Source organism: Palaemon carinicauda, chromosome 1 (genome assembly GCF_036898095.1).
Source record: "Palaemon carinicauda isolate YSFRI2023 chromosome 1, ASM3689809v2, whole genome shotgun sequence".
In the NCBI taxonomy this organism is placed as follows: domain Eukaryota; kingdom Metazoa; phylum Arthropoda; class Malacostraca; order Decapoda; family Palaemonidae; genus Palaemon; species Palaemon carinicauda.
The window spans coordinates 72,526,798-72,541,314 of NC_090725.1; the positions used below are offsets into that span (position 1 = coordinate 72,526,798).

The 14,517-nt window shown below is 35.5% G+C and overlaps 1 protein-coding gene across 1 annotated transcript in view; it reads left to right on the plus strand.

The window, feature by feature from the left end:
- Positions 1-14,517, plus strand: part of LOC137648885 (NF-kappa-B inhibitor alpha-like) — a 44,755-nt gene that overhangs the window by 5,964 nt on the left and 24,274 nt on the right. Inside the window, 2 exon segments of the mRNA XM_068382064.1 lie at positions 1,526-1,631; positions 8,610-8,862. Of these exon segments, the coding sequence (XP_068238165.1) occupies positions 1,526-1,631; positions 8,610-8,862 (359 nt within the window).

Consider the following 14,517-nt stretch of genomic DNA (forward strand, 5'->3'; position numbering starts at 1 on the left):
CATACATATACCAAGTTGAGTCCCTTGTTAGGCTCGAGGAACGTAGAGAGTAGAGGTTCCCTTTTTTGTTTTGTTTCATTGTTGATGTCGTAAATCTTTGTTGCTGTTATAATTCCAAAACAGTTGGAAGATTTATACATACATACATCATACATACATATACCAAGTTGAGTCCCTTGTTAGGCTGGAGGAACGTAGAGAGTAGAGGTCCCCTTTTTTGTTTTGTTTCATTGTTGATGTCGGCTACCCCCCAAAATTGGGGGAAGTGCCTTGCTATATGTATGTATGTATAAATCTTCCAACTGTTTTGGAATTATAAGTGACAGTATTTGAACACCGGATTAAAAAGGAGATACCATTTATTTTTTCTCCTGATATTTGAGGACAAGAGTAAAGGGAAAAAATGTGAAGGGAAGGCGATTTGCGTCATAAAATTGGTAGAGAAAGTCCTGTGGGGTGAAATAGGGGTGTTCTTTTGAATTAGCTCCAAGGATCCGAAGGAGTCTTGGGCTACGTGGGAATGCACTGAAGGCTTCCATGTCACCTGTTCCTGGGAGAACCCTCTTGTGAGCTGGAACACTTTAGGAACAGTAAATTTTGCCTATTGTTCAGGGAAGTGGAATTATTTACGTTCATTAGACCTGAACACACAATGAACATATCATATTAGGATTTTTTTAGCCGAGCATTGATCCTTTAGCATCCATAGGGCATCAGTAGTGACCAAATTCGTGACTGACCTTGCCTGACTGGTCGGGAGAAGATCCGGGTTTAGCCCACTTGGAAAAGGTATTGGATATTTTGGCATAAGAATGTTAGTTGAAGGGAAAAACTAGTTACGAGGCTGTAGCATCGATCTTACTGAGTTTTTGACAGAGTAGTCTTAAGGGTTAGATCTTACTATGATGCATACAAAGTTTTTTGACATATTGGACCCAGAGGTAAAAGAATTTGTGAAGTATTTTGTGATTTCCTATTAAAAACAAGTAAAACATCAATAATAATATAATAAAACTTTTTGAAAACGGATAACTATAAAGCTTCTTTTGGTCTTAGAGATAAAAGTTTTAAAGAAAGCAGAAAATGGGGTTACGGCCAATCGCCGGGACCAGACATGAGATGCCCCGTGATTCGTTTTTTTTAAGTAAAGCTCCAGTTAACTGCAGATGAATTAGCCTCATGACATCACTTGTTCTACTTGGTGTGGCTGGATAATATCCCGGATGTAATGGGGTGCAGTGGTAGTGTTTCAGACTCAATGTTGCTTTGAAATGTGGGAAATATTTTGTTGTGTCATCTTTTGGGGGCATTTCTCTGTATCTTTTGAGTGTTACTTTGATGCTTTCTTCTTTTTAATTTCATATTTGAGAAGTTTTACTTACTTAAACCAATAATATTCACCTATTTGCATTACGTATTGCCAACTTGATAAATTAACTTTTAGAATACTGGGTGAAATTGTAGTTCAAATTGCGTCTTTCATTGAAATTATTTAATACTTATCAACTTCTCTTTTTAATTGCAGGCAATTGCACGTCGCTGTGATGAGAGGGTTTATTGAAGTGGTATATCACATCACTCGTCTATTACCTCATCAGGCTTTCCTGGACCTCCCAAATCATACTGGAAGGGTGAGTTAAACCATAAAGATGATTTGATTATATTTTAGCACACACAAAAACACTCGTGTTTCTATATATATATATATATATATGTATATATATATATATATATATATTTATATATATATATATATATATATATATTTATATATATATACATATTTATATATATATATATATATATTTATATATATATATATATATATATTTATATATATATACATATTTATATATATATATATATATATATATTTATATATATATAAATATATTTATATATATATATATATATATATAAATATATTTATATATATATACATATGTATATATATATATTATATATATATATAAATATATTTATATATATATGTAAATATATTTATATGTATATAAATATATTTATATATACATATGTATATATATATATATATATATATACATATATATATATATATACACACACACACACAATTTGTGTTGATGTATGTCTGATATGATATTCGTATGATTTAATGTCTTTCAATCTCATTATGTGTCCATGACATTTTCTGGTACTAAGGGAGACGATTTTGGTTGTGATGTCCAATTATATTTTTATTTGACGATTATTAAACTGTGGTGAGATGGTGGGAAGAATTCCTTACACCCTGGGCAAGCCTTCCATTCTCTCTCTCTCTCTCTCTCTCTCTCTCTCTCTCTCTCTCTCTCTCTCTCTCTGACTTTGTCCTGATAAAAAAACACACTTAAGACCATGAGTAATGTTCCAGACAGACTCATTGATAGCAGTCTATACTTCCTTGTCGGAGGAGGATAAGGATTTGGGAGTATACCAGACACAAGTCCTTTAAGATTTGGTGTCCTACCTTTAGGTCTCGTATTACTGAGAAGGACAATGTTCCTTGAAAGTCCTAAAATAGCTCTCGTCTAGTCTTCAAGGAAGAAGATTCTAAACGACCCATCGGAGTGAGGCCTTGCTAGGACAAGATGCTTGTCAGCCATCTACTTTCTTGAGCTTCCCGTCTGGGACGACTGGGTTGATCTTTGGAAGAAGAAAAAAAAGTGTCGTAGTTTCTAGGTGTTCCTTAGTGTCGTGAAGTCTGGGGTCCCCAATAAAGTTGTTTAGTCGTGTCACTGCGGCCTGCTAGTATTATTAGATCTCTTTTGTGTTGGTGGTGAGTGACAAAAGTCTTCGAAAACCAGGTATCACTTCGTGAAGAAAACTGTTTAATTCACCTTCAGAATGGATTCGTTGATAGTAAAATAACGGAGAATAGTCATGTATATGAGGAAACTACCGCTATGTGGTCCTTCCACAGCCATTTTTTTAGAATGCTTTATTGTTAATTTGTTCTCTTCATTTATTTATTTCCTTATTTCCTTTCCTCACTGGGCTATTTTTCCCTGTTGGAGCCCCTGGGCTTATAGCATCTTGCTTTTCCAACCAGGGTTGTAGCTTGGATAGTAATAATAATAATATTAATGTGGGGACCATGGCTGGTATGGAGACTAGAATACCGATGTTAATAATGCTATCAGGACAACGAATCTTGAGTCTACAGCTGCTATACCGTTTCCAGGTGGCAGTCTAGCGCTCTACGTTCAGTGGTAGCAGCAATCTTGCAGACGACCTTCCAGCATTCAAACGAAGGACGTGGCACTTTCAGCAGACACACGCACACACTTCGCGACTGTCTGGTGTAGGTGCCTCTTTTCCGCACTGGAGTTGGAAATCCCATATCCTACTACACGTCTCCCCATAAGCCGCCCATTTCCCCGCCCCCCTTGCCTTCTCTCTCTCTCTCTCTCTCTCTCTCTCTCTCTCTCTCTCCCCCCTTCATTTAATGCCTAATGTTTATTATGACATGGGTCTCTCTCTCTCTCTCTCTCTCTCTCTCTCTCTCTCTCTCTTCATTTAAGGCCTAATGTTTATTATGACATGGGTCTCTCTCTCTCTCTCTCTCTCTCTCTCTCTCTCTCTCCCCCTTCATTTAAGGCCTAATGTTTATTATGACATGGATCTCTCTCTCTCTCTCTCTCTCTCTCTCTCTCTCAGCTCATTTAATATGGGTAGTCTTCTTTATTATGACATGGGTTTAAATCTCTCTCTCTCTCTCTCTCTCTCTCTCTCTCTCTCTCTCAACTTCCTTGGTTTGGTGTCCTTTATAGAACCGGTTCATTCATTTCATCCTGTAATACGATGGCATTGATATGACGTTTAGCTTTTAATTATTCCCATTGTCTCGTTTTTAGTGTTTCATGAAATGAAGTTTAGAAAATGGCTCAGTTTATGGATGCAACAGTTAAATTTGCCCTTTTAGTGTTAACTGCAGACAAAGGTTCAGGATCCTTTTGTGTTTTGTTTTGTTATCAGCGACGGTTTTTCCTTGAACTGGACACATCCGTCATCTTTATCGTTGTTAGGAAAAGACTTGTATTTGTCTCGTATGTGAATATAGGTTTCCTGCTCTCTCTCTCTCTCTCTCTCTCTCTCTCTTCATCTTTATCGTTGTAAGGAAAAGACTTATATTTGTCTCGTATGTGAATATAGGTTTCCTTCTCTCTCTCTCTCTCTCTCTCTCTCTCTCTCTCTCTCTCTTCATCTTTATCGTTGTAAGGAAAAGACTTATATTTGTCTCGTATGTGAATATAGGTTTCCTTCTCTCTCTCTCTCTCTCTCTCTCTCTCTCTCTCTCTCATATCTTTGAAGGTCATGTATTGAAAGACCACTCGGTATTTCCAGCTTTTCGTGCTGGGAATCCCTATCTGGCTTTGATACGGTTTCTTATCTCGTACAATATCTACATTGGGGAAATCGACTTCGACTAGCTTTAGCTAATGAACATTTCAAGAAATTTCATGTAAAAGTCATCAAAGGTGGTTTTAAGAGTATGTGGGTTTCAAGTCACGTTTGTATTTATGTATGAACTCTTAATCGTCGCAATACTCTGAGGTTACAAATCCCTTGAAATATGTTTGTTTCATACAGAATGATTTGAGGTCTCTGTAACTTTTAGGGTATAGTTTCTTTAGTCCTTAATTAGTTGTTGTATTAATTTCCTTAATGTCCTATTGTTACTCGGAAATTGTGGAATTGTAAATTGGGCGATACACCTTTTTCTCTGTTCAAGAAACATACACCTGGATGCTAAGGCCTATTAGGCTAGTTCAGTTGTAAAACGATATCTTTTTTACCAAACCACATAGAATTTTCCATTACCAGTATGTCTGTATACGAGACAATGGCCTACCATTTATTTGTACCGGAACCTTTACACTAAGGCTAACGATCTGTAACCCTTTGTGTCTCTACCCTTGGGTAATTTCATCCATTTGTCTCGTTGGGTTTTACCTAACTCGAGTTGTCGAAGGTTGTTGAATGGTGTGGGAAGAGGATTGTGGGTCCGCGGTTACGTTAGCAACGGGGAAGAAGCTGAGAAGCCTTTGGGATTTTCTGTACTCACAATCTTCCCCGCCCCCCCCCCACCCCACCCCGCCCCCCTGTTCACGTCATTGTGTTTGCTATAATTATGATATTGTCATCATCATTATCAGTCATTGATTAAGGAGAGGCAGAATTAACTGTATAATTAAAGAATATTCTTCTTTATTGTAATGCTATATCTGTTTTGACGTCGTTACCGTTTTTAGAATTATTTATTGTTAATTTATTTACATCATTTATTTATTCCCTTATTTCCTTTCCTCACTGGGCTATTTTTCCCTGTTGGAGCCCTTGGGCTTATAGCATCTTGCCTTTCCAACTAGGGTTGTAGCTTTGCTAGTAATAATAATAATAATAATAATAATAATAATAATAATAATAATAATAATATCATCACCATTTGCAAGAGAAAAGGATGATTTCATTGATTGATTTGAAGGTTTTCTGGCATCCTGGCAGAGAAAAGGATGACGAAGGTATATTCACCGTAGAGTAATGCAGTGAAGATAACCGGCATTCACTATTATCGTTACCCATTATCATCTTTAGGGCGAGTGTGACCAACTGTGCCGAGTCATTGTAGAACCGGAAGGCATCATTTTGTTCGGACAAATCATGTTCTTTGCTTCTTGTTTCTAAGCAACTAGTCACGTGTTTGTGTCTTGTCGCATATCCGTTTGTAGGGCAAACGGGTACCTTATTATTATTATTATTATTATTATTATTATTATTACTACTATCCAAGCTACAACCCTAGTTGGAAAAGCAAGATGCTATAAGCCCAGGGGCTCCAACAGGGAAAAATAGCCCAGTGAGGAAAGGAAATAAGGAAATAAATAAATGAAGAGAACAAATTAACAATATATCATTCTAAAATAAGTAACAACGTCAAAACAGACATGTCATAGAGTTGATGATTTAGATTGCTTGCAGTTTTCATTTGTATTGAATTATACGCCCTTTTTTTGCAATTAAGATGCGAGGTTAAATGTACTTTGTTGGAAAATGTTTCTGCGAAGCTCTCCCCCTCTTTAGGTATCTCACATCGCCCTTAAAAAGTCTTCTCTTGGAAGTCCGTCGGCCTCAGCTCATAAAACAGTAATTATCTGTGGATTGACTCCATTTCCACCCCTAGAAGTTTTCTACGATTTCCTGTATGTTTGCAAACGTTTGGAAGCTTCAACCGAATTCGGCAATGGGACGTGTATTGACTTTCAAAGCCCCGAATTCGGCAATGGGACGTGTATTGACTTTCAAAGCCCCGAATTCGGCAATGGGACGTGTATTGACTTTCAAAGCCCCGAATTCGGCAATGGGACGTGTATTGACTTTCAAAGCCCCGAATTCGGCAATGGGACGTGTATTGACTTTCAAAGCCCCGAATTCGGCAATGGGACGTGTATTGACTTTCAAAGCCCCGAATTCGGCAATGGGACGTGTATTGACTTTCAAAGCCCCGAATTCGGCAATGGGACGTGTATTGACTTTCAAAGCCCCGAATTCGGCAATGGGACGTGTATTGACTTTCAAAGCCCCGAATTCGGCAATGGGACGTGTATTGACTTTCAAAGCCCGTCCTTCCCAATTTCATGTATTTTCCTTTCTCCTCGGTTTATCTCCGTAGCGTTTACAAGTTAAGATTATCTGTAATGCACCGGAAGTTGAAATGTTAATAACTTTAAGGCGAATTTAAAATTATTCATCGTTCTTCTTTTTTATAAATGAATATGAGTGCAGTAGTTAAAGTCAAATAAGAATTTTTTAACATGAACATGGAGATATTAATTTTAAGTTATTTTTTACTTTGGATTTTCAACAGACTACTTGCAGCAACTTTCAATGGAAGTAACGAATAGGACTCTCATATAACCAGTCTTTTATTTAAAAAAAAAAAAAAAAAAAAACATCGTTACAGCAAATCCATAATTATTTTCCCAGATGTCATGAAAAGGGAACCAGCTGTTACAGCATTAGCAACCGTGGAGAGAAATCTCATCCAATGGGATTAAACGATATATGTATATATATATATATATATATATGTGTGTGTGTATATATTGTATGTATATATATATATATATATATATATATATATTATATTTATATGTATATACATATACATATATATATATATATATATATACACACGTATATATTTATATATATATGTACTGTATATATATATATATATATATATATCCCAAGATGGGATGAGGTTTAGTTTACCTCATCTCACGAAGGCCCTCATATTGACAATTTTATGAGTAATGAGGATCTAAAATTGGTTGTTCATTAGCTTTTCATTTAACCTTCACACTTGAGAAGAGTTATATATCTTAAGAATACTCTATTGTGAACACAAATGGAAGTCCTCTTCAGAGCTTTCAAAAATAATCACAATTTTGGTGAAATTCAATGAGAAAAACTCGATTTCTGAGGTGAATGTAATTGTGGAAAAAGTTCTTCTGAATTAATGAGTAATGCCACTGGCTGAAGGTTTCTTAGTGCGTAAGAGAGAGAGTGGTTTTCCCAGACTCGAAAGTCTGATGACGTCAAGGCATCTTGCTATAATCATAGATAAGATGACAATGATCCCTCTTCTTGGGTTGCTTGGCGAACTAAGAAGTTTGTTTGCTTGTTTTTTTCCATTTTGAGTTCACAGTTGGTTGTTGGTGGTTAACTGTATAAATTTGAATATAGGCATCAGATTAATTCTTCAAATTCTGTATGCAAATGTGACCATTTTTATATCCAGAATTTCTTTCCCTTATATTTATGGCAGTGCAGTGTGAGGGGTTTAAATCTATCATATTTGTATTTTGTAATCATGATATTTTTGATATGGCATCAAATTAATTCTTCAAATTCTGTATTCAAATGTGACCATTTTTATATCCAAAATTTATTTCCCTTATATGTATGGCAGTACAGTCTCGAGGGGTTTAAATCGATCATTTTTGTATTTTGTATTCATGATATTTAGGTCATGGTTATATATATTTATATATTTATTTTCCAGTTTGAGTTCACAGTTGGTTATTGGTGGTTAACTGTATAAATTTTGATATAGGCATCAGATTAATTCTTCAAATTCTGTATTTAAATGTGACCATTTTTATATCCAAAATTTCTTTCCCTTATGTGTATGGCAGTGCAGTCTCCAGGGGTTTAAATCTATCATTTTTGTATTTTGTATTCATGATATTTTTTAATATGGCACCAAATTAATTCTTCAAATTCTGTATTCAAATGTGACCATTTTTATATCCAGAATTTCTTTCCCTTGTGTATGGCAGTGCAGTCTCGAGGGGTTTAAATCTATCATTTTTGTATTTTGTATTCATGATATTTTTAATATGGCATCAAATTAATTCTTCAAATTCTATATTCAAATGTGACCATTTTTATATCCAAAATTTATTTCCCTTATATGTATGGCAGTGCAGTCTCGAGGGGTTTAAATCTATCATTTTTGTATTTTGTAATCATGATATTTAGGTCATGGTCATATATATTTATATATTTATTCTTTCACCCCACGACAGACGGCGTTACATTTGGCAGTTTCCACCGGCAACTCCGGAGTGGCCAGACATCTGGTCGTTTGCGGGGCTTCTCCAGTAGCGAGAGATCGCAGAGGCAACACGCCCTTGCACTCTGCCAGTGTCCAGGGTGACATTCGCATGGTGACCCAGTTGACTAGACCCGTGACCGTGGCCGAGGTCATGGATGCTAAACTGTCCTACGCCCCTGCCCACACAGCCGGACTTCTGGCGGCAGATTTGCCTAATTATGATGGTAAGTACAGTTTTAGAGTATTGAAACGGCACTTGTTCTCGACACATTTCCATAAATTTTGTTTTAGCAAGTGTTGGGACATGACAATAGCTCCGGAAAAAAAAAATTTCAAAGGAAGTTAGGATAGATATTTTCTATAACCAGAATTTCGAAAAAAATAATAGTAAATTGATTTTCAATAAACAGGAAACCATATCTATAATGCTTGTATCTGTGCAATTAGAATGTAAAGAACATGACTCTAAGGCTTTACCTCTCGAAACATATGTATTACAAGGCTCACGTTGATTAAAGATTTGTGAAGTCTTAGCTGAAAATACCACATAACTTGAGATTTATCTACTGTGCGCCTAGACATGATAATAAACTGCCAACTGAAATGAAGGACCTAAAGGGAGCAACTGAATTTAAGAAGATACTAAAGACATTACTTTTCACAAGATCATATGATTTGGAAGATGCTACAATCAAAGAATTGTATAAGTTATAATGAAACTGTTTCGTTAGATGATTAATATGGACCCGCCCGAGAAGTAGTTCACTCGACTTCAGTGGAGGGTTGGATTTAAACCCTAAACAAGTAAATACCACATACTTTGAGATTTAACTCATATGTATTAGTTATAAGAGTAAAGCCTTAGAGTTATGTACCTTACATTCTTATTGCTCAGATACAAGCATTATAGATATGGTTTCCTGTTTATTGAAAATCAATTTACTATTATTTTTTTCGAAATTCGGGTTAGTGAAAAATGCTAATCCTACTCTTATTTATAATTCGTTAGACCCCATCGCCCAGGGTCATATTCACCGACCTGTCTGTCTATAAGTTATTTTATTTTTACACCCACATCTTTCGTAGTGGGTTAGAGTTCTCTTGCTTGAGGGTACACTCTGGCACACTTTTCTATTTAGTTTCTCTTCCTCTTGTTCTGTTAAAGTTTTCATAGTTTAAATAGGAAATATTTATTTTAATAATGGTACTATTCCTAAAATATTTTATTTTTCCTTATTTCCTTATTTCCTTTCCTCACTGGGCTATTTTCCCTGTTGGGGCCCCTGGGCTTATAGCATCCAGCTTTTCCAATTAGGGTTGTAGCTTAGTATATATTGATAATAATAATAATAATAATAATAATAATAATAATAATAATAATAATAATAATAGTCCATTCAGTCAGTCAAGTCACAAAACTACCACATTGAAGCTCTCAACTCTTTGCTTTCATCAACTCCTGAAATGTTCTTCTGCTGGTTAAGTCATTTCGTTCCGAGGTCATCTCAGGGCCACCTGTTGGCACAATGCCCCGGTGGCCCATTGCCAACAGGGATGAGATATTCTGGGGCTCGTCTTCCGAGGTATCCTATATTTGATAATTGGTAAAAATATTGACGGAGCTTTTTATATTTGTATAGATTCATACTTTGTAATATCGATTATGTTATGTATGAATTGTAATTATTTATAGATTCTTCTAAGTTGTAGGTTTCTGCCAGTATCTATGGTTATTATTATTATTATTATTATTATTATTATTATAATTATTATTATTATTGGCTAAGCTACAACCCTAATTGGAAAAGCAGGATGCTATAAGGCATTCTTCCAAGTTGTAGGTTTCTGCCAGTATCTATGGTTATTATTATTATTATTATTATTATTATTATTATTGGCTAAGCTACAACCCTAGTTGGAAAAGCAGGATGCTATAAGCCCGGGGGCTCCAACAAGGAAAATAGCCCAGCGAGGAAAGGAATTAGGGAAAAATAAAATATTTTAGAAACAGCAACAATAGTAAAATAAATATCACTTTATAAACTATAAAAACTTTAACAAAACAAGAGGAAGAGAAATAAGATATAAGATAAAACAGTGTGTCCGAGTGTACCCTCAAGCAAGAGAACTCTCTTGGAATTGGAAATCTCTTTACATAGTAAACTGAGGTAATTAGTAAATGATGCTTGTGTTAGTATATGGATGTACATTTTTTTAGGATACCATAAATCTAAATTTAGATTGTGAATACGTATAGAATCATTAAGAAAAAAAATATATTTGTTAGATTTTCATGGTATGTATGATTTGTAAGAAGATTGAACTGTATTTGATGATATTTCATAACTTATATGTTCCGAGTAAAATGAAGATTTCTCATTTTGCTTTTCCCAACCTATTATTATTATTATTATTATTATTATTATTATTATTATTATTATTATTATTATTATTATTGTTACTATCCAAGATACAACCCTAGTTGGAAAAGCAAGATGCTATAAGCCCAGGGGCTCCAACAGGGAAAAATAGCCCAGTGAGGAAAGGAAATAAGGAAATAAATAAATGAGGAGAACAAATTAACAATAAATCATACTAAAAAAAGTAACAACGTCAAAACAGACAGGTTTAGATAATTCTGATTCTCCTTTCGTGTTGAAACTTAGTCATAAGATCATTATACCGTAAAATTCTGATGATTTTTTATAGTATATATCTCAAAATCTATAAAGTAGCAAAAATCTATAAAGTAGCGAAAATCTATGAAGTAGCGAAAATCTATAAAGTAGCGAAAATCTATGAAGTAGCGAAAATCTATGAAGTAGCAAAAATCTATAAAGTAGCAAAAATCTATAAAGTAGCGAAAATCTATAAAGTAGCGAAAATCTATAAAGTAGCGTATTCCTCAACATCATAAACTCCGGAATTCCAAAACGAATTGGCACTTGAAGGTAAGACCGGCCGATCGCCGGGCCACGTACCCATGTATGTACATCTGTTTGTTGCCAAGATGCCCTTGGCACTGGTGCTACACCTCAAGGAATTTTGCCGCAGGGCACTAAGAGATATTGGAGATCTCAAAGACACCGTGAGATTAATGCCAGGAGGAACAGGGTGATCGTTCAGGATTACGGATAGACTTGAGATTTCATGAAGGATTTATTTCGGTGCGAGTGATGCTTTTGAAGGAACGGGGAAATATAAGAAAGTAGATCTTCACACTGATATTTCAGTATATCGAGGGTGTGATCCATTTTATATGGTGATTTCGTGGACACTCCAGTTGTTTTATTTTTTCTCACTCTGGCCTACTAGTTCAGAGGTTCCCCACTCAAGTCACAAACTTGGTATCCCTAAGTTAACTAAGATTGTGAGTTGAGTACAGGGAAATATAAGAAAGTAGATCTTCACACTGATATGTCAGTATATCGATTGCATGATCCTTTTTATATGGTGGTTCCCTGGACACTCTAATTGTTTTATTTTCCCTCACTCTTGCCTACTAGTTCAGAGGTTCCCCACTCAAGTCACAAACTTGGTATCCCTAAGTTAACTAAGATTGTGAGTTAAGTACAGGGAAATATAAGAAAGTAGATCTTCACACTGATATGTCAGTATATCGAGGGTATGATCCTTTTTATATGGTGATTTCGTGGACACTCCAATTGTTTTATTTTTCCTCACTCTGGCTTACTAGTTCAGAGGTTCCCCACTCAAGTCACAAACTTGGTATCCCTAAACTAAGATTGTGAGTTGAGTGGGGAAACAAATGGGCTGGTAGGCCAGAGTGAAGAAAAAACAATGGAGTTCCCACAAAATCCCCAGACGAGAAGAACAATGGGGTTGATTTGTATTCTTTCCATAAAATTCGATACTTCTCTTTTGACTCAAGTAGAGAAACGTCACAGTACTTAGTAAAACCTTGTGGGTTCCAGAGTAAAACCTTGTGGGTCCCAGAGTAAAACCTTGTGGGTCCCAGGTGGGGTTGTAGAGAGAAATTACGCTGACTGTTAATATAGTTTCCTACCGATTCCAAAAACATTACATGGAAAAATTCTCGAATCGATGGACATGCTGGAATGAGGACGGAACGAGAACGGGGAGGCCTTGTGGAACTCCATGACCCCATTGGGACGGGGAGAGAGAGAGAGAGAGAGAGAGAGAGAGAGAGAGAGAGAGAGAGAGAGAGAGAGAGAGACTGACTTCATAAAATGTTATAATTCTTTTTTGAAAGATTATCCTTAGTAAATATAAGCGCAGTTGATCCATGAATAGAAAGATCAACGTAGTTTCTTTTCATATATTATTTGTTACTTTGGTATTATTTGGCCATTAAATTCTCCGGTGCAATGACTTCGTTGGGTGTAATAATCTCTCTTAAAATGTACGGGTGAAGAAATTCTGTTAATTTTTTTGTTTGATATCCCAAGATTTAAACAGGAGATCTGTTAGTCGTTGTATATTGTCTGGGATGCTGGACCATATATTTTTATGATAGCATATAGCTATGTATTAATCCAGTATGTTTATACAGTGTACTTGTAGGTGTGATTACTACTATATTACCATACACGTTCACATATATATCACACACACATACATACATACAAAGAGAGAGAGAGAGGATCTATTGGGTATTCCCGTGTAGAGTAGTTCAGTTAATATTGAGCTCTGCCATAACCATTGGGTCACGAGAGAGAAATTTGGGAAGATCCAAAAGACTGGGATTACCCTCTGTAATATAACTCACATCGAGAGAGAGAGAGAGAGAGAGAGAGAGAGAGAGAGAGAGAGAGAGAGAGAGAGAGAGAGAGAGAGAGAGAGAGAGAGAGCCTGCTCGATCGATGAAGCTAGTGCAGCTGTACTTGTTTAGGAGGAGCGCATGGCCCCTGCAGCTTTAGGGCGACGTGTTGGCCGATTGCTGGAGGAACAGAGGAGGGGACGGGAGATGGAGGAAGGTCGAGGGGCGAGTTGGAAGGCCGTTGTGAAAGTGAAGGCCGTTCCCAAATGGAAGAAGGCCGACGCCATTCCATGCACAGAAACTCGACCTTGTTACTGGGGGGAAGTTTCTTCGTCTTAGCTTGCGCCTGTGTTGAGATGCGTTTGCAAGCTGTGAAGTTTAGAGAAAAAGAGAATGTCATTGGAAAGGTTCGCTCTGCAGAAAAAAAAGACTATTGATTCCGGTACGGTTAAGAGGTATAACCTGTGCATTTCGTTAACTAAGTTTTGCATACTCATCATTTTTTATTTTATTTTTTTATTTTTTTTAATTTTTTTTTTTCAGTTATTATGTACACAATTAGATGTAGATTTGGGATACCCAAATAGTACTCATGTAATGACTCGTTTAATAACATAGTGTTACAACAGCATATGGCTATGTATTAATGATGTTACATGGTGTTACAAAAGCAAAGGTCATAGTATTAACGTAATGATTCGTATAATAGCATGGCGTTACAACTATAAAGATTATATAGACTCTTTCTTTTGTCTCCTTCCTGTATTCCAAAGGATGTAAGGATACCATATGGCAATGTAGATGTGCGGTTTCCATATGAGTCTTTCAGTCGAGAAACATGCCAAGCGCCATTTTTAAAAAGTGTCAGAAATCACGATTGAAAAATAACAATAATAATAATAATAATAATGATAATAATAATGATAATAATAATAATAATTATTATTATTATTATCATTATTATATTGATAATAATAATAATAATAATAATAATAATGATAATAATAATAATAATTATTATTATTATTATTATCATTATTATAATAATAATAATAATAATAATAATAATAATAATAATAATAATAATTTGATAATTGGCAATTTTCAATCACGATTTCTGACACTTTTTAAAAATGGC